The sequence below is a fragment of the Balaenoptera musculus genome, chromosome 17 (assembly GCF_009873245.2).
Source record: "Balaenoptera musculus isolate JJ_BM4_2016_0621 chromosome 17, mBalMus1.pri.v3, whole genome shotgun sequence".
Lineage (NCBI taxonomy): Eukaryota > Metazoa > Chordata > Mammalia > Artiodactyla > Balaenopteridae > Balaenoptera > Balaenoptera musculus.
Genome location: NC_045801.1, coordinates 39,350,345 through 39,371,631, shown reverse-complemented (window position 1 = coordinate 39,371,631; position 21,287 = coordinate 39,350,345). Strand labels below are relative to the sequence as shown.

General features: G+C 38.3%; 1 protein-coding gene across 4 annotated transcripts in view; it reads left to right on the top strand.

Annotated features, from left to right (window-relative positions):
* The window catches only part of CPQ (carboxypeptidase Q), a 498,122-nt gene extending 480,164 nt beyond the window's left edge, over positions 1 to 17,958 (top strand). For all 4 annotated transcript variants that reach the window (XM_036830877.1, XM_036830874.1, XM_036830876.1 and 1 more), the window contains one exon: positions 17,217 to 17,958. In XM_036830877.1, coding sequence (XP_036686772.1) covers positions 17,217 to 17,380 — 164 coding nt within the window. In that variant the 3' untranslated portion in view covers positions 17,381 to 17,958. The remainder of the gene's footprint in view (positions 1 to 17,216) is intronic.
* Positions 17,959 to 21,287: the final 3,329 nt, after the last annotated feature.

Here is a 21,287-nt window from a genome sequence, read left to right as displayed (position 1 = left end):
TCAGTATGGATATGGAAGACTCAAACACACTATCAACCCACATGATCAAATTGATATTATAGAATAATTAATTCAACAACAGCAGAATGCACATTCTCTTTTTAAAGTGCACATGAGCATTCACCATGATAGAGTATATGCTGGGTCATAAGAACAATCTCAATGAATTTAAAGGGATTGAAATCGTATGAAGTATTGGGTTGGCCAAAAAGTTCATTAGGGTTTTTCCGTAACATACAAAACCAGAACGAACTTTTTGGCCAATCTAATATATTTGCTGACCACCATGGAATTAAATAAGAAGTCAAAAGCAGGCAAAATGCCCAAATATATGAAACTAAACAGCACACATGGGTCAAAGAAGAATCACAAGGAAAATTAGAGATTGTTTTGAATCTTCTTGATAATAATAATACAGCATATCGAAATGTGTGGGATGAAGCTAAAGTAGTGCTGTATTGTACAAAGAGATAAGCTGATTCTAAAATCTATGTGGAAATGCTATGGGCCTAGACTATGCAGAACAATTTTGAAAAAGAAGAAGAAAGTTGGAGGACTTACTCTATCTAATTTTAAATTGTCCTTACTCTATCTGATTTTACATTGTCCTGTCCACAATAATTAAAGCAGTGTGGTATATTGGCATAAGAATAGACAAACAAATCAATAGAACAGAGTAGGGAATCCAAAAATAGATCCATACATATATGGTCACATAAATTTTAACAAACACTACATTCACAAACACAACACATAAATGCCCAATAATTACACAAAAAAAGTGCTTGACATTATTAGTCATCATGGAAATGCAAATTAAAACTAAGATGAGACATTCCTACACATTTAATGACCAAGAAAAAAAAAAAAGAAACAAACTATGCAACAACATAGGTGAATTCCAAAATCATCATGCTGAGTGAAAGAAGCCAAACACAGAAGACTGTGTACTGTATAATTCCATTCATGTGGCATTCTAGGAAAGACAAATCTAATCTACAGTGCCCAGAAGCAAATCAGTGGTTGCCTGACGCTGAAGGTGGGAAGGAATGAACTAAGAAGGGACACGAGGGAACTTTCAGCAGCAATGGGAATGTTCTACAACCTGATTGCTGTGGTAGTCACGCAGGTGTGTACATTTGTCAAAACTTGAAGAATGTGCACTTAAAATGGGTATATTTTATGGTATGCAAGAAGCTAATCATTTGTTGTATAAGCAATATTAGCACTTACTATTATCTCTTTCCCAAGGTTATACAGTACTTTGAATTCCTTTAGTTAATCTGACAAGTAGGAGATTAGCATGGGTTATCTTGTTCTGACTGAACGTCACAATTGGAATTGACCTTTACATCCCCTGAGCTTTTACAGAACTTTGGATCTCATGTTTTAGCTCTTGGTGTGCATTTCTTAGCTCCCCTCGTTGGCCTCATAAAGGGCAAGGGCTTAGTACAACTATAACAGCTCTTTACTTAAAACTTTCCCCACAGCTCATTTTGTGAATGTAGTTAATGTTGAATGAACACATTACCGGAGAGCAATTGGGATGGGCTACTTTGGAAAGTCCCGAGTTTCGTGTCAATAGAGGTGTTTAAGAGAAGACTAAACAACTATATATTAGAAATGTTGTAAAGTGATTCAAACATCAGGTGATATTTGGACTAGAGAAGTTCTTTCCCAGCTCTGATTTATGTAAAAAAAAAGCTTCCAAGGGGATGCAGTGTTTCTCCACAGAGAAAAGAGATTCTAAAAATTAAGAGGGACAGTAGCCTTCCTGACAATCCACTGACCACAGATAGAGTGGGGTTCGCCCTAAACCAACAGAGTGGGATTCAATGCCTGTTACCAAGAAAGTGAGGTTGAATTATAAGCAAGGGAAGGATATAATTTTGGAAATGTACAAACCAGGTATTCTATTATGAAATCTAATAGGAGTTTCAAAAAACACGGGTTCATGTGAGAAGTTCCATGGAAAGAAAAGATGGTGGTGATGTGGGCATGAATCACCTGAGGATGGCAGAGTCATAGAATCGCCCTTTCACTCCACTCTGTGAGGGCAAGACTACCCACTCCTGAGGACCTTCATCCTTAAGATGAAGGAATGGATTCAGCACAAGGTCTGCACATCCTCTCATCAGACTCCTTTGCTTATAATTGTCATTATAACCTTTAAGTCTAAGTTTACTCATCTGTAAAATGAGAATAATAATAATTAGAGAGCCATCATGAGAATTTGATAAGATCATGCATGTTTAGTTAAGGCCATGACACATAGAAAGTACTTAGTAAGTCCTGGCTATGAAAATGGCCATCATTAAAGAGTATGTCATTGTACATTGCCAGTTATCCAGAGCCAATAAGTAGGAGTACCATCTCCAGTCTCTGTACCATGCCCAGAGCGAAACAGCCTGTGCCGCCCTCTAACAAACACGCTCATGAACAGTCTTTACTGCGTTAAAATCAGAAACTTGGGGAGAATGAGTCTTTCTCCTTTTTAAGTTTTATCTGTATAGTCCCAAGCAGTTTTGGATGTAATACTTTATTTTCCAGTCAACCTCATTTCTACGGAGGTGTATTCTACTAGATTGAAAGTTCTATGAAAGTTCTATGATTGAAAGTTTCTACTAGATTGAAAGTTCTACTAGATTGAAAGTTCTATTGAAAGTTCTATGAAATTCCATGAGAGCAGACATCTGTACGTTATACCCATCATTGTTTGCTCAGGGCCTAGCAAGGTACTTGGCACTTAGTAGGAGCTCAGTAGATATCAGATGAATCAATATGATCTCCTTTCCAAAAACCTTATATACAAGTCACGTTTGACAGAACCCCTAAGTGGCTGCCTTGCTGTGCAGCAATGAAGTCAAGGTTCGTACATTGGAAGTGTAACTGTGATCCTACTGAGTAGTCAGTTAACCTCTTTACAGCAACTGGAAGATCGTTTCTCAGCTGTAGGAAATTAACCAAGAAATAATTCATGCTTCATGTTCCCTGTCCTTCATAATGAGGTCTTCTTACTAGTTTAATTAGTTAGTAAAGGACAGCATTCTTTTCTTTCCACCTTTCGTCAAGAATTCTAAAGCCTTTAAGAAAAATGACTCAGGAGGTGAAACAGCAGGACTCCTGCTATTACTTATAAACTCTGCACTGGAAACTGTTTCAGGGTCTGTAGCAGCGAATCTCAAGCACCATTTACCTTGCCCCCTGATGCCGGAGTTTGAGTACAAATGATGGAACAGCTAATGACATGTTGCCCCACAAAGTAACATTAGCTTCCTTTATCATCATCAGCCTTTTTTTTTAAAGAACCCACAGAAATGTATAAATTGCCGTTTATCTCTCCACAGAAGCACTTAATCAAATGTACTGTAATTATATTTTGGGTGGCTACTGAGAATATTCACTGTTTCTTCATTATAAGGATTGTCCTAAGAATTACATTAATGAGGGTGAACCATAATAGCATTGGGAATTTAGCTACATTTAAATGTTAAATTTACATCTCAGCCTTGTAGATTCCCTATAAATTGATAGCTATGGGCCAGGATCTTTTCATTAGCATTGGCATTTAATGGATATTCCTTGAACTGATGTTTTACTTTAAGTGAAATGTGTGTTTGCATTAAAAGCATATTCATTTCCCAGTCTCCTTCTTATACATTTGTTTCCTTTGTTTTGGAATCCACAAAGCTTTGCATGTTTAGTTCACTTTTTTCCCTCACTGCATAACGACTTTTAGAAGGTTAAATTTTAAAAGGTTTTGTGTTTAAAAAAAAATTGCATCCCTTTAGCAGGTAGTCAATTAATGGGGCTGCATTTAGCTGCCAAATGGGAACCTGCCAGGTGACCAAGAAAGAAAAAGGCTATTTGCATAAATAAAATGAAAGCATATTAGAATAACTGAGCCAACATTCACCAAATTTTTCACCAGTGTCAACCTCTAACTTTACCTGCTTCATCTTCAGGATTATGGTTTGAAGCCAGGACTATTCACCATGTTTCTGTTTTCCTTGTAGTTCTTTCCTCAGAAGCTGCGGTGGAGGACATTTGACTAATACTTTGCAGCTTTAGCCAAATAGTTTGTGATCTTCTTGTAACCCACTGACTTACACAAAAGCATGGACACACTTATTTTGGATAAATCCATGCTATCTGACACATAAACAAACAACAAAGAATTGAAAGGAGTCTAGAGGCACTCACTCACAGGTCAATTTTCTTCAATGTCCTGAGCTGCCTCTAAATTGATTCACATGGCACCATCCTCATTTTTCTGGCCATGATTACATGTTATTCATTAGTATTACCTTTTATTATATTTTTAATGCTATATCTTTTCAGATGGGATTTTTTTTTTGTAGTAGTAGTACTTTCTTCTGTATGTTTCCTATTTTCTGTGATACAGCTTCCTGTGACCTTCACACTGTCATATCCAGAAATGAAGAAGCCTATCTTGGTGCAGACTCTTGGTCCATCTAGCCCATAATTCTACTGCTGACAGTGGCCCCCAAAGCCATTTTGTGACGGACTTGGCTGCCCACCTTGACATGACCCCTAAGATTTTAGGTGCACAGTCTAAAATAATCCCATTTCTCTTTGTAACCTAGTATGGCTTAATCAGCTGTGAATTTAGCTAGGTCCCTTTAAAAGGACAATTTTAGCCTGTTCTACCTACTGGGGAGGGGGGGTGAGGGGGGGTAATGGACATCCACAGTGTAACTGGAGGGGCCATTGCAGGTTCTCAAGACTGATTTCAGTTCCGAATAGTGATACCAATCCTCAGGTGGACTGCCTTCTAGAGAAATACCCGCTGCTTCTGTTCTTTGTCTCATAGCCGGTTAGTTCTCTGTCCACAGCAAAACATTCCCTTCCATCCTATAGCAACTCAACCTTTTTGATTGTCAGTATAGTTTTATCAGTGTTTCTTTGAATGGGTAAAATACCACCCCCCTTCTCCTTGCTTACAACTTGTTTAAACCTTTTTAAAGATTGTAAAGATTGTAAAAACAAGACAACTCTTCCTTTTATAAAAAAAACTGTGATCTTTTTTTCCCTATAGACTATGAGCTTAAGTGCCTAATAATAAACCTTTTTTAAAATCAGTTTTATAAATCCATCAGCTTGGCCATGTGGCAGTGAGAATCACTAGTCAGAGGTTCATAGAGTCTCCCTTGCAACCTCTCTCATGGATGGACATCTTCCTATCGACCAGTTGGCCTCCAATACCATAGTCATTTGCAGTAGCTCTCTCCAGCTCCACCATGACCCCCAGGCGTTCCTGCAATGCACCTGCCAACCAGCCTTCCAGAATTATTCATAATTCAGTATAGGAAGTAGGTCTAGAACAGCATGTCCATGTAGTACTTCCAGCTTGTCTCATTCCTTTGTGTCTGCTTGCCAACAGAATGGGAGGTGGCAAGCAGACACAAAGGTTTATATCTATCGATACTAACATCCGCCTTCCACTCACAGCAGCTTTGTAACCTTTATGTATCTGTAGCCAGAAATCAAAATCTGTCCATTTGAACACAATTATAGAAAACCATGTTGATTTTAAGGCTTTCATTATAAACTTCACCCTGGAAACAATCTTTAGAGTCTTTCCAAGTCTGAAGACCCATATGCATTGAATGTTCTCACAGTGTGCTCTGTCAGAGATAGTTTTTACTGGTGTTTTCTTAGAAGCATCGTTCCCCAGGTATGGAGAGAACTGCCGAAAGGCCTTTACAAGGAGTCAGGCTGGCTCAGATAGGTGGGAGCTTTATTGACAACAGGCCATGAAGGAAGAGTGGGCAATAATTTCTGTATGGACAAAGGGAGAATTATAAACTGGGACTGACATATAAACATGAGTAAGATTCAAAATTCCCCCTCAGAAGAAGTGTCAATATTAGTTTGAGTTACAAAACAAGGTAGAAGGAGAGAGTGGTATAGATGTTTCTTTATAGCTACATATGGAAGCTCTGCTACACATGCACACACATAAAATTATAAACTCAAAGATAAGGAACCAATCATATATGAATGTGATTGTACTTTTAAGGTTTATAGGTGGGTGGTATTAAATTATAATTTTCTGAAAGGCAAAATCATGACTCTCTTGTGGAAGGTGAGAGGCAGGTCAGGGGAGAAATTAGGGTATTAAGGGGTGGGTACATGTTGAAGACAAGTCCAACTTTATATACACACAGATGCGCATATATATGTTCATATATATATATATATATATATATATATATATATATATATATACACATTCATTTATATTAATGTGTGTGTGTGTATAAAATTTGTTTTTATTTTCCCCCTAATCCTCCTCATAACTGGGGACCATCCACTACCCTAAAGGGAGAAGGCAGAAGACCAGCCCTTATGTTGGTGACCAATTTGCTCAGTGCTGTTAGGGTAATCATGGGTAAAATCATGGATGGGGACCATGAATCGCTGAACTTTTGAGAAGCAACATGAATGTGATTATTCCTTTAAGGTTGTAGATGGGTGGTATTAAATTATAGTTTTCCAAAAGCTGAAATCATGATTCTCATGCAAATAAAAAATGAACACGTCAAATATTTTATTCAATTCATTCATTTATATGGGAATCAGTAAGATATACACACCAATTCAAAGAGCATTTGAGAAACTGAGTTTATGTAATTTAATAAATATTAACCTAAGATTGCTAGGGTAGATTAAAACTGCTTAACTGGTTAATGTCTTAGAGGCCAATAAACTGTAACCTTTGGAAACAACTGTTCTATGGGACAGAAATAATTTTCATCTAGAAAAAATGAAATAGACTAAATATCTATGAGTTAGCGTATAACGTCACTAAGTCTGGGACCTTTAATCAGTAGTAAGCAGTGAGTCAAACTAAGTACGTTGTCCTAGATAATCTTTGCATAGACTTTGCCCTGAATGACATTGAAAGGATGTGCTGCCTTATTTTCAAGTTGTGGATAATTTCTGTAACAGTGGTGAAAAGTAGAGGAACATACTGAGTAGTACATAATAGAGTGTTTAGATCTCAGCTTATATGTGAAATATTCCATGTTTTTGGTAACAAGAATCTTCTTATCATTCCCCAAGGCAGCAGCTGAGAGAAGAATCCCCAGAAAATAGGATTTACTTAGCAAAATTGCTGTAGAGAGGGAGAACGAAGCCAGTATTTAGCTCTGCTTTTGCCCCATTAGATATTTAACAATTCATTCAGTGATTCAACAAACATTTATTGAGCATCTACTGCCTGCCAGGCTTTGGGTAGTAGAGTGAAAAAGGCAAAGTTCCTTCTAGTGGGAAAGACAAGTAGCAAATAATGAAATCATTACAAGAATAATACAGTTTTAGGTAGTAGAAGAGTGCTATGAAAGGTAGGGGCGGGGAAGAAGCAGGGTAGAGGATAACAGATGATTAGTGGGGAGGGGTGGGTTTTAGATGGGATGGTTGCAAGCTCTTAGGAGGATTGGCAGGCCCTGTAGTGTGTGGCCCAGCAAGGGCAGGGGACTTGGTGTCAGGAGAGGCTCTGCTGTCCGTCTTCTGATAGGTAGTCCCAGGCTGCCTGAGCCCACTGTCTGAATATGATGACGTCTTCACTCTAGTTCATGGCCCAGGATACCTCCAGTTTGAATTTCCATCTTCTTGTCATGAAGCAAAGTAAGGATGGGGGACCAGAGCTGCGAGTGGAGCGAACAACGCACACAGTTCGCCACTGGGGAGAAAGCTGTTACACATGTCCTGGTTTAAGGCAGGGAGAGAAGGCTCAGAAAACTGGTTAGGAGCATGGTTTTCAGATCAGACACACCTGACGTTGAATCCTATCTCTACTGCTTAGGCCGTGTGACTTTAGTTACTCAAATCCATTTTCCATCAGTTAATGATGCATAATGATCACTCCCTCATGGGGTCACTTGGAAAATTAAATGAAATCATCTCCAAAAAGCCCTAGGCACACAGGAGGCCATCAACAAATAGTACTGTTCCTGTCATTCCCACATTTGGAGAGTCTGTAGTACCATCTTCCTGTAGCAGTAATTAGTCTTATTACAGGCGTACAGTTCTTGAACTTTATGGAAAGATGAATCATTATCACAGAGTTTAGGTACATGTGAACTGGAGGTCCTCCAGATGTGTTGGTGTTGACCCATGTTTTGTGGTCAAAATTATCCCAGCCAACAATCCAAGTTTTCCAAAGAGATGGAAGGTGCGAGGCCTTAGTGGCACACCTGAAACTTTTCAGCACAGGCTTGGAAATTCTTGGGTGAGAATTTAGAAACTGAAATTATAATACTTTTCATGGAGTTTTGATCTGGGATGTTTTTCCATTTCCTGTCTGTCCTTTCCTTTCCTTTGTTTTACTGTTCTTTCCTTTCCCTCTTATAAGTTGCTTTCTCTTCTGGAGAGCTATGGGTTAGGAAGCTATTAATTAGCTGCGTCTCACTCTAATTTTCAATGAGATTTAATATAGTAGGGATAAAACTGCCCCTTTTGAAAAGAGAGATTAAATGTCTGCAAATTCCTTGAATTGATTTTCTAATTGTTTTGGTAATAATGTTTTTTCATTTGATAATGTTGCTGAAAGAAATAATAATTTTAATTAAACTTTAAATGTAATTTTTTATTTTATATATCCTAAGGAGACTAAGTTTTCTTGCAGGGAATAAGTTAAGACCATAACCTTCTTCTCTAACCTCATAATTATTATGATCAGGAAATGTCTGTAATACATTACATTGTAATTAAATTGCATACCCCAGACTGTGCAAGATCTGTTTATAAAGGACAAATGGATTTTCCACAGCTGCTTGCCTGTGAGTGCATCCTTCATGAAACATCGCGGCAGCCAATGTATGCACGGAAATAACAGACTTGAATTTAAATTTTCAAAGCCTTCAAATGTCTTTCAAAATCTTCTCATAACATGAATTGCTTAATTTGTGTACATGAAAACCCACTGATTACATATGAATGAGAGTCAACCTACAATAAGAGGGGGCTATGAGAATCTTTGTGTATTTACCCACCCATCTCTTCAGGAATTAGCAGGTATTCATTTAATCTTGTTCTGATATCCTGCACAGACTGCGGTCATTATGGGGATCTTTCTGTGAGGATTGGAATCTTCTGTGAACAGTATGGGGCAGGTCAGGTATTTCCTACCATGTTCACTGGACCATCTTCACCCAGTCACACAGCTGGAAAATATTTTGTGAGATGAATGTTTACAAAAGAAAAAAAAAAAGGATTCAGAGAGGAGAGAGGAGAAGGGGGAAGAGAAGGATGAGAAGGGAAAATAATCCAAACATGGGTCAAGGCGGGGTCACGTAGAATAGACCTCATGGTCCAATTGTTCCATCTTTAAGAACAATCATCAGAACTTTGATTTATTAAATAAGAATGTTAAATCCTTCAAGTTGTATTTAATTGATCATGCTGTTGTGGATATACTGGGTTAACCTTGTGGATACATAATATCTTAGAGTAAAGTATGAACTGAGTGCTTACTCATGTTCACCAGCATCTTGAACTCGGGTACCATTAGCCCTCACTCATTCATGAGGAAACTGAGGCTGAGTGGCCTTACATGATTCTCCCAAATTCACCCAGATATTAAGCAGAGGACTTTGAATTGGAACCCGGTCCTATCTGACTCTAACCCCTATGTTCTCTCAGCTGTATCTCCCTGTCTAGGCCCAATTTCTCCTTGACTGACAAGCTCAAGGATATGTCTTCACATCCTTAAATTCCAAACCTCCCTTAGAACTAATTTCCTAAAGGTGAACTGTCCTAATCATGCTGTAATTTGTTTCCAAGGGGTGAATATTGGCCTTCAGAGCAGCTTTCTCCTACCTACCAGCTTTCTCCTTCTAAAAATCATTTGATTTGATTCCCTGTTCAGAGCTCATATACCTGTCAGAAGATACTGTGCAATTTATCCCTGAGGACAGTTAACATTTCCCCCGCCGCCCCCCGCCTTGCGATGTCAGGTGCTCTCAGAAATTGCAATGCAGGCTCTCCCTCAGCGCTGGTCTTTTCGATCAGTGGCTGTCACTGACAAAATGTCTCCTTGGAACTGCAGAGACAAAGCTGCAAGGCTGCCAGCAGGCCTGCTCTCCTATCTCCTGTGGTTATCAGTGTTCTCACTGGTGGTACCAGATCTTCTGGAGTTGTTTCAGTTTTGTAAAGTGTTCATGGGAACTTAGATGATCTCTGAGGAAATGCTTTCCTTAAGTCACTAGTTTTAAAGGGAGGCAGCCAAATTCCCAGCCATCTGGCAGTCAGTTTCTTTCAGTCTGAGACAGGGAATTTCAGAGGCCTTGAAGAGGGCATGCACAAATATTTCTTGCTTCTATTTTTTCAATATGGAATTTGGAGCTTTGTCTGTCAGCCACCATGCTGTGTCTTTAGGAAACTCTAAATGGGAGCAAATCAGCCCCTAGCAAGCTGCACTTTGTCTCTTGGAATTGAATGTCCTTTTCTGTTTCTTGAAGACCACAATTCTGATTCATCTTCTATCTGCCCTCAGTGACTTCCGTTCTTTGAACTCCTTGACTTCGTCCTTAACTTGTGGATGAATTTGACATCCAGCTGATGCTCTGTGGGATCCAGAGGGCACGTGCTCTTCACCAGCTTCAACTAGTTCTAAAATGTCATGGCTTCTGTTAAAATGCTTCTAGCTCCTACCAAAGTGAACACACAGATCTGTCTCTCTTGGGTTGTGCTGTGAGTTCATGGCGTAAAGTGTCTTCTGGTTTAAACATGGACCACTGGGCTTTTCACTGGAAGTTTGGTTATCTTTGTCCACATGCTTTCCAGAGAATTTCAGAGGCCAGGATATCATCATCTGGGCCTGGTCTTTGTCACCTGTCCCCCAAACTGTACTTCCTTCCTAGCCGTCTCCTCACCACCACGATTGTTTACACAATTCTACCTCCACATTTTTCTGGAATGTCTCCCTAAGGGGCAGCTCCCGTCTCCCCACCTTCCTGCCCATTGGCCCCCAAAGGCTTCCCATTTATGAACTGTGTTCAGTCTATTTTCAGCCTTATTTAGGAACTTTCAAAGATAACGTTAGTTGCCAACTTTCTCTGCCTGTAATTAACCCAAGTTACCCACACATCGCCCAAACTGGAATGCTCACATGTTCTATTCACCTGGAATATCCGTGTCCCCATCTCTGTCTGTTGACAGCCTAAGTACTTGTGCTAGATATTCTCTTGTACCACTCCTTATCAATCCTCACCTTTCTCTACCCTATACTGTGCCCTTGGAGGCTAACGGTTATGGACTGCCCTCTGGCTTATGATTGGGTTTGGCCAAGGGAGGCCTGTAGGATAGGAGAGGCACCAGCAGGGGACTGATTCCCTGGCTTCAAACAACCCCAGCTCCTCTGGTGACCCTCTCCAGCAGATACAATCGCAGCTACAGCTGCTTTCTTCTCTGCTCTTTTAGGCCTAGGGGTGGAAATGGCCTCCCTTGCTTCTCCTTTAGCATCCCTTATTGGTTTTATTTAACCCTGACCACTCTTTGTAAATAATCCTTTCAGTAAATTTTCCAAGTTATCTTCTTGGTGTGTCCCAACTGTTTCCTACAAGGGCTCTGACTGATACAGCACCCCCAAGGCCCAGTTCACTTATACACTTTTCTGATTTCGTTCATTCACTCAACAAATTCACATTCATCATCTGTTTGGTGTTACGTTATAGGCATTGGTGACAGAGTGGAGAACAAAACAGTGGCCTTGCCTTCAGGGAAATTAAAATATAGTGGGGAAAACAAATGTGAAACAAGCAGTTATAACAAAGGATGGTGAAGATTACGATAGGAGAAGTATGGAGAGCACACAACAAGGGGACCTAGTCTAGGGGTCAGAGAAGGTCATTCAACTACATAAGGTATCCACTATTTTTTATCCTTTGCCCATAGCACTCAGTGCATTCTGATTGTGTTATTATTATTTGTGGGCACATTTTCTCTGCCTCTACTGCAGAATAAGCTTTTGAGAGCAGAGACTGTGTTTTTCACCTTTATGTCTTAGCCCACTGCCTAGAATGTGTAGGAACTCAAGTATTTGTCCAGTTGAATTGGATTGAATTTTCTGAACACTTATGAACCTCAGCTCCAGCCCACCCACTGTAGGTTGTACATTATTAGGCTGGATAATGGTGAGATCCCACCCTTTCAGAGCTATTGGAACAACAGAAAACATGTTTTACTAGTTGAAAAAGAAAAATCACTGAAGAGGAAGAAGCTTCTCAACACAGGTGAAGGGTTTGATAGGTGTTATCAACCTAATACACCCTGTTTCGGATATTTGCTGACAGGCATTGGAGTCATTAATTGTCAGGGTTGAGAGTTGAGCTTTCTTTTATATGTTTATTTTGCATCACTGGCTTGTGTTGTGTTTGATAGCAACATAGCTGAAGTCAGTGTGAAATATGAATGAATGGAGGGAAATCCATATCCTACTCCAGAGCAAGGAGTTTGGGGAGATAAGTAGGGGAAAACCTTGGTACAAAGTTTTTAAAACTTGGGTCGGTGTAGAGAAAATCTGGACAGCATCCTGAGGCAACAGAGGGCTCAGGAACAAAGAGCAGGAAGTAGAGGATTGGGAGAAGAGAACTCTGGCAATGTGGTAGGCCAGAAGTTCTCAGACACCTAGCTCCGCCTGCCAAAAATAATTGTTGGATAAAACAATAATTCTTTCTATAATACATGGCTTAGTAAGGCAAAGTAAGGGAATTCCTCAGGGGTGAAAAATGATGAAGTGAGAATCTGTAAGAGGTAAGAAAACTCCAGAGCCTTTGTTTAAGGGTATCTGCCAATCCCTGTTCTCCTAGAACATGGGTTTTAACGAGGCGTGAGTGCGTCTGGGACAGGAGACAAAACTTGGGGCCCTAGTGTCCTTATATAAGGTATTGATTAACTTTAAATAAATATGTAAGCCATATCAATCATCTGAGGTCTCCACTGAGAGAACTGAAATAAAGTGTGTAACTTCCAAATGAGTAGAGTTGGGGTGGGGGAAGGAATGATAGGAGGAGAAAAAAAAAAATCAACACAAAGGAGAGCAAGAAAGAAAAGGAAAAAAAACAAACTTAGAAAACAAATGAACAAATAGAAAGCAAAAACTAAGATGATATAAATGAGTCCAATTTAACAATAATCACAAGCTACATAAATGAATTATAATCTCCAGTTAAAAATCAAAGATTGTTAGACTAGATTTTAAGAATTCAACTTTAAACTATCCGTAAGAGAAACCCCTATAAATATAAGGACAGAGGCAGATTGCAAGTAAATTGATGGGAAAAGACATACAAAGAATGAGGTTAAAAAAAGGAGATATAGCTATATTAAATATTAGGTAAAACTAGACTTCAAGACAAAAAGCATTACTACAAATGGCGAGGATGACTACATATTAATAAAGATATTCAAGCTGGGACAAAGTGAGAGAGTAGCATTGACATATATTCACTACCAAATATAAAATAGATAGTTAGTGGGAAGCAGCTACATAGCTCAGGGAGATCAGCTCTGTGCCTTGCGACCACCTAGAGGGGTGGGATAGGGAGGGTGGGAGGGAGATGCAAGAGGGCGGGGATATGGGGATATATGTACACATATAGCTGATTCTCTCTGTTATACAGCAGAAACTAACAAAACATTGTAAAGCAGTTATACTCCAATGAGGATGTTAAAATAAATAAAGATGTTCAATTTACCAGGAAGATGTAATTCTAAGTTTATGTGCTCCTAAAAGCATAACTTTGAAATATATAAAAAAGAAATTGCTGGAACTACAAGAAAAATAAACACGTCCCAAATCACAGGTCATTTTCACACATCTCTCTCAAAATTGATAAAACAAATAGACAATAAATCAGTAAGGAGTTAACAGATTTGAAGAATACAATTAACAAGCTTGTTTTAATGCACAGACACAATACACTGAAAGCACATTCTTTTCAACACATGTAACATTTATAAAATGGATCATCCAATAGGCAATGGAGAAAATCTCAGCAAAACTCAAAGAATTTATATCATATAGCCCACATTCTCTAACAGTTAAATTGGAAGTCAAAAATGAAAAAATAACTAAGTAAACCCCATACCTTTGAAAATTAAAAAACACATTCTAACTCATGTGTCAAAGAAGAAAATCAAAGTAGGAACTACTAAATATTTAGAACTAAGTGATCATGAAAATACTCATCAGGACTGGTGGGATATAGAGAGCTAAAGCAGTCATAGGGGAATGATTGTAGCCTTACTGCTTATGTCGGTGACAAGGAAAGTGTGCAAAGTAATAAACTGAGCATTCAACTCAAGAAGCTAAAAAAACAGAAGTGAATCAACCTAAGAATAAGGAGGGAAATAATAAATATGAGTAAAAATCAATGAAAGAAGACTGCTATACATTAGAGAATGTCCCAAAAAAACAAGATTGTCTCTCTTTTTTTTGAAAGAGTAACACAGCTGACAAACTGCTGGCAAGATTGATGAACAAAAAAGAGAGAAGACTCTAATAACCAGTATCAGGAATGAAAAAGAGTACTCCCTATAGGTGCTGCAGACATAAACAAAGATAAAAACAGGATATTACTGACAATTTTATGCTGATTATTTTGAATATTTGGAAAAACTCACACATTCCTAGAAAAGTGTAATTTCCAAAGTTAATTCAAGAAGAAACATAAAACCTGAATAACCCAATAACCAGGATAGGAATTGAATCATTAGTTAAAATTCTTACCATAAAGAAAGTATCAGACCTAGATGGTTTTGTAAGGAGTTCTACAAAATGACCAGGAAATGAATCATTCTAATGTTACACAAACTATTCCAGAGTATAGAAAAAGAAGGATCACTTGCCCATTTTATGAATCAGATATATATCCTTGATACTAAAAATGGAAAGCCACAAACAGAAAATGCAAATTTTTTAAAATGTATAATTTACAGTTGCAACAAAAAGTATAAGCCATGGAGGAAAGAAAACTAACAAAAGGCATGCCAAACTGTATTACAAAACTTCAAAGACATTACAGAAGACTTAATAAATAGAAACATATCAACACACCATTTTCATGGATAAAAACACAGTATCCTAATATAAAGATGCTAGTTCTCCGCAAATTGATACGTAGATTAACACAATTCCCATCAAAAGCCAAAAGTATTTTCTGTACAGTTTTAAAATGATCCTAAACTTTATCTGAAAGAGCAAACAGTCAAGAATAGTAAGATATTCCTGAAGGAGGAGAAAGAGAAAGTGAGGGAACTTGCCCTGCCAGATAACAAGAATTAGAATGCAATGGTAGTTAAGATACTGTGATATTGTTTTGGGAACAGACAAACAGACCACTGGAACAGAATTAGAAAGCCCCCAAACAAAGCAACATATATAAGGAAATTTGATATATGCCAAAATTGATACTGCAGACCAGTGGGGAAAGAGGATGTATTAGTCAAATTTTGCTGGAACAACTAAAAATAAAAATAGAAGCCTACCCTACACCAAAATCAATTCCAATTCAAAATGAATGAAGAACTTAAAAATGAAAAGGAAAACTTTAAAAGTTTTAGAATAAGACCCCAGAGAATATTTTTGTGATATAAGGGTAGGGAGGATTTCTTAAACAAGATATAAAAAATAAAAATCATAAAGGAAAGGATTCATAAATTCAACTATATTAAAAGTGAGAACATCTATTCATTTAATGCATGATAAACAGAGTGAAAAGAGCCACAAACTGGGAAGTGATTTATATAAACCAATGACCAACAAAAGATTAGTATCTAAAATATATCAAGAACGCCTACAAATCAATAAGAAAAGACAAGCAAATCAATTCAAAAATGGGCAAGGGGCATGAACAGGCATTTTCCAAAAGAGAAAACATAAATGGCAAAAAATGCATATGTGAAAACATGCTCAGTCTCATTAATAATTTAAAAAATTAAAACCTTATGAGGTAAAGTGCTAGAGAGGATGTGAAGCAAGAGAAAGACTCATATACTGACAATGGGAGGATAAACTGAAAAGGAAAACATGTTGGAACTGCATGATGAAATTAAACACACATGTGGCTCTATAGCCCAGCAATTCCACTCCTGCATTTAGAGCCTAGAGAGCGTTGATTATATTTATTTGGTAAAACTATAAAGAAAAGCAATGAGTGGTTAATATGCAAGCAGAACAGGATAGTGGGCACCTCTGGAGGGAGGAAAGGATCCATGGGGTGGGGTGGGGTGGGATGGGTGGGAGGGAGTTCATAAGATGGGTTTCAAAGGTACTGGTGATATTCTTGCATTGAATCATGGACATACGTGAACTCTTATCTTGTCACCGTTTATAATATACATTATGTTCTCTACAATCTTATGTATGTATGGTACTATATTTCATAATAAAATGGTAAGTAAATTAGTCCAGAGGCTAAAGAACTGCAGTTGGAGCCCACAGAATGGGCCGAGTAGGTTCTAAAGGATGACTAGGAGGTGTGAAGATACCTCGAGGCTCTGATCCACGGCTGAAACCAGAGAAAAGCTTCACTGAGTGACAAGGAAGCTCTTAAGTGGGGAGGAGACTCCTGCTGATGCCCTTGGAGGTTGCTGGGAAATTTTATTGGAAGTAAATGAATGATTTGAGAAGAAAAGCTTGAGCAAAGGAGTACTGACTTTCTTTTGTATCCAGGGAGGTAAAAAATTTGCGCTCTGCTAATACGAAAAAATACTGTCTCTTTATAAATAAAGAGGGTATTGTATCACTTGCTTTTCAAATAAAGTTTATTTTCCTTTGGGTAGCAGGAAGTCCAGAAGAAGGCAGTGTAGAGCTTATTCATTGGGCTTGAAATATTTTCTAAATCCAGGCTCCTTCTGTCTTTCCACTCTGCCATTTTTAGTGTGTGGGCTTTTTGCCCCCTGCAGTTCCAAACTTCTCATCTAATTCAGCATGAGGGCATTTTACTGACTCTTGTCAGCCAAGTAAAGGCTTTCCTAGAACTCTCCCACAGACTGCCACTTCATATCCTAGTAGTCAGAACAGTGTCACATGGCCAGTTCTTGCTGCAAGAGAGGCTGGGAATGTCATTATTTTGCCATCGCAGCCTGTATAATAGGATCAGGGAAGGGGCCAGTGGTTTCTGAACAGCTATTCAGCAATGCCTGTCAAAATACTTCACTAAGAATTCTTCCTCTTTTTTCCCCAGGAGCCAGTCTACTTGATGACCTATATAAATATTTCTCCTTCCATCACTCCCATGGAGACACCATGACTGTCATGGATCCAAAGCAGATGAATATTGCTGCTGCTGTTTGGGCTGTTGTCTCTTACGTCATTGCAGACATGGAAGAAATGCTGCCCAGGTCTTAGCAAGAACAAGAGAGAAGGCACTTTTGTCCTTTCTGGCCAGGAATCCTGCGTCTGCAGCTTCAAGAAGCCCAGCTTCACCTAACAATTTTATGTGATCATTTACAAAGCACAACACTTTTTTATACTTTCTGATATCATCTTTCTTGATACTTTCCAAATTCTCTGTTCCTAGTGTAAGGAATGAGTCCCACCCCCACAAAGAATCAGCCAATGGTAGGGATCACAGTGGGGGAATTTCTTTACACCACATATTAAAAATACTGTTTCTACTTTGAAAGTAAATACTGGATAAAGCTTTGGAAGACCTCTGGCTTTTATGCATGTATTTACGAACATTAAATACAGTGACACCAATATTTTGTTAAGTTATTCATTGAAGGAGTAGAGGAGTACACAATTGTAGTACAGTCTTAATTGAATGTATGGAGGCATTTGGCTTTCTAATTTGTACATTTTTATATTATTAGAATTTTTTAATGAGGTTAAATTTTTTTAATTCACAGAAAAAGTCACCATTTGGGGAAAAAATCAAGTATGTAAAAGCCAGTTGCCTTATTAAAGATCTATCACCAAACAAATGATAATACTATTTTACATTTATGTTTCATATATTTCACATAATATATCTATGAAGTTGGGGCTTATTCACATTTTGCTGATAACAAGTTTGAGGCTCAGAGAAGCTAAATAATATTCACAGAGCAAAACATTGATCCCCTTCTACACTGGGAATAATCTCTACTGTTCTTCCACACACAATGTTCAGTATTCAATTTAAAAAATTATAAGACACACCCAGAAATGCAAGAAAAACTCATTGTCAAGAGTTAAAGCAACTAAGAAAACCAGACAAAAGAGATAACTCAGATGTTGGAATATCAGAGAGGAACTTTGACATAACTGTGATTAATATGTTAAATTCTAGTGGGAAAATGGGTCTATAAACATGAACAGAAGGAGTATTTCAACAGAAAGTTGAAAACTATAAAACGGAATCAAATGCAAGTACTAAAATAAAAAATACAACATCAGAGATGGAGAATTTCCTTGCTGGGCTCATCAGCAGACTGGATGAAACTGAGGAAACAATCAACAAACTTGAAAACAGATCAATAAAGATTATCCAAACTAAAACACTGAGAAAGAAAAGTGAAGGAAGACAAACACCAGAATGGATCATTAGACTGTGATCTAATATATATGTGGCCTAATATACATGTAACTGAATTCTTAGAAGGAGAAGACAAAGTATCAGTTTTATTAATGGTAATGATTAAAAAGGCCTTTCATTTCTGGCAAGGTTGCCGACTGGTACACTGACTGACCCTTACACTGAAAACTAAAGATGTTGGATAACATCTGAGAAACACTTTCTTAAATATATGAATTAACTGCTTAAAAGGTAAAGAATATTAGACAAAAAACTAAGTGGAGGCATGAACCAAGATTATATACAGCACATTAAACCAGCTTTTCTTTTTGAGAAAATATGCAGAATGTGGTGAACTTAAATTTCTATTTTCACAGCTTTTAGTGGTTCAGGGGACTATAGACAAATCCCATATTAGGGACACTAGAGAACCCCAATGAAATTGGAACCCCAAAGGATTATACCTCAATACAATGGTGAACTAAAAATAACTCTGAGGACCATAAGGAAAATTACTGTTATTAAGTAATCGCTGAATGGAGGGTCCAGAGAAATTCCCACAGATTAAGTTACACAGTCAAAAAAATAAAAAACAAAAACAGGAATCAGAGCATTCTGAGCAAGAGCAGTCCAAAAAAGAAAATAGCAGAATTAATTCACAATATCCTCTGATATTGCAATTTGTAAATCAAGAATTTTCTGATCTATGCCTATTATGTTTTGAGGAAGTAAAAGAAGGGATTGAAAATAGAGAGTAAAGGACTATAAAAAGTGACCAAGCATATTGTTAAAAAAAAAAAAAATAGAACTTCTAGAAATGTAAATGGAATTTGAAAATTAGAGGACCAGCTTAACTGCAGATAAGAGAATTCATGAACTAAAAAAAAATAGTGAAGAAATTAATGAGAATTTAGCACAAAAAGAAAAAGATATGGAAAATATGAATGAGGTTAAAAAATATGAAAGTTAGAGTTATATGCCCTAATTTAATCAGGGTTCCAGAAAAGAAGAAATAAGACAAAGAATTATCTGAATAAATAATAAATGAAAAATTTCCAGAAATAATGAAATATACCAATCCACAGAATCAAGAAACCCAATGAATCCCAAACAATAAACGAGAGGAAATCGCTAATTTTGCCTAACTACTAGGGCTAAACCCTCCGAATGCTCTGTTGATTCCCCATAAATTATGAGGTTTTCCTCTCTGATGGGCGGAGCAAACTATTTCTGTCCTTGTTTGAGCTCCTAGCACTGTTTCTTCTATCCCTTTCAGTTGGCTCTTCCCAGCCTCTGAGAGTTCCCTCCAACACATGCGCCGATCAGTGCTCAGCTGGGGAGGGGTGGGGGACCCTCTGCAGGTGTCTGGCATCTCATTCTGTGAGGCTCTCCCCTCTCTGAGACTGCGTCCCGTGAACTCTCGCTGCCTTGGCCTCCCGGGACATTCAGAATCCTCCTTCAACTCATGGTGATTCCCGGGCTCTGCTTGGGTTTCCCTTTCCTCAACTGTGACTGGAAACTCTCTCAAGGTAAGCTAGTGCCATCGTAGGACTCACTTCAATTATTTTCTGTCTCTTGGACACCACTGTCCTTCATCTCCTGGTATTCAGTGTCTTAAAAACTCTTGTTTCATATATTTATTTGAGTTTTTTTTTTTTTTAAAGGTTGACTTGCACATTTTAATTTATTTATTTTATTTCTGGCTGTGTTGGGTCTTCGTTTCTGTGCTAGGGCTTTCTCCAGTTGCGGCGAGCGGGGGCCACTCTTCATCGCGGTGCGCGGGCCTCTCACTGTCGCGGCCTCTCTTGTTGCGGGGCACAGGCTCCAGACGCGCAGGCTCAGTAATTGTGGCTCACGGGCCTAGTTGCTCCGCGGCATGTGGGATCTTCCCAGACCAGGGCTTGAACCCATGTCCCCTGCATTGGCAGGCAGATTCTCAACCACTGCGCCACCAGGGAAGCCCCAATTTGAGTTTTTAATTATTTCATACCTAAAAACAAAGCTGATCCCTGTTACTCTTACTTGGTCAGAAATAAGTGTCAAGTCACTATTTTCTGTCCAATGTATACACCCATATTCCTTTTACATTTTGTACATTTTGAATCATTCTTTCCTCACTACTTGATTCCAGTTCAGGGATGTAGATTCTTGAGGATTTCACGAACTGTCCAAAGACTGAGCTAAAATTCATGGCATCTATGAATCATCAGAGTCCAAAGATAATCTATGGCTTAGCTGGTAATCATCTTTAGTTTCAAGGATTATTTTCTAGAAAGAATATGTCCTATACAGATATATATATATATTTATATGTAATATCATATATATTACATAAATTTTAAATGATGTATAAATATATATAAATAAATACCTATATAATTATTTATGTAAACTCATAGGCTGCTGGTTGCCTTCTTGTTGCTCCCTAAAATGGAACAACACTTTATGTCCTATTGGACCGATTTCTTCCGTCCCTTCAAGATCAGCAGAGAGGGACTTCTCAGTAGCAACACAGCTACACTCATGGTCCACCTCCCTTTGACTTGCAGCTTCTGTGCCTTTAGCTTGTCACCCTGGGCAGCATCTTTAGATCACCCTCACAGATGGCAGAGCTCAGATATGTCCCGTTTTGTATTCTCCACTCATTGCCACCACCATCCTCCCCACTCACTCCAGAATTTTAAAGTTCAGAGCCACTTTGAAAGAGAAAAACCATCACAAAGTGATATTCTAGCCTCTAGTTCCCACCAGCTGGCG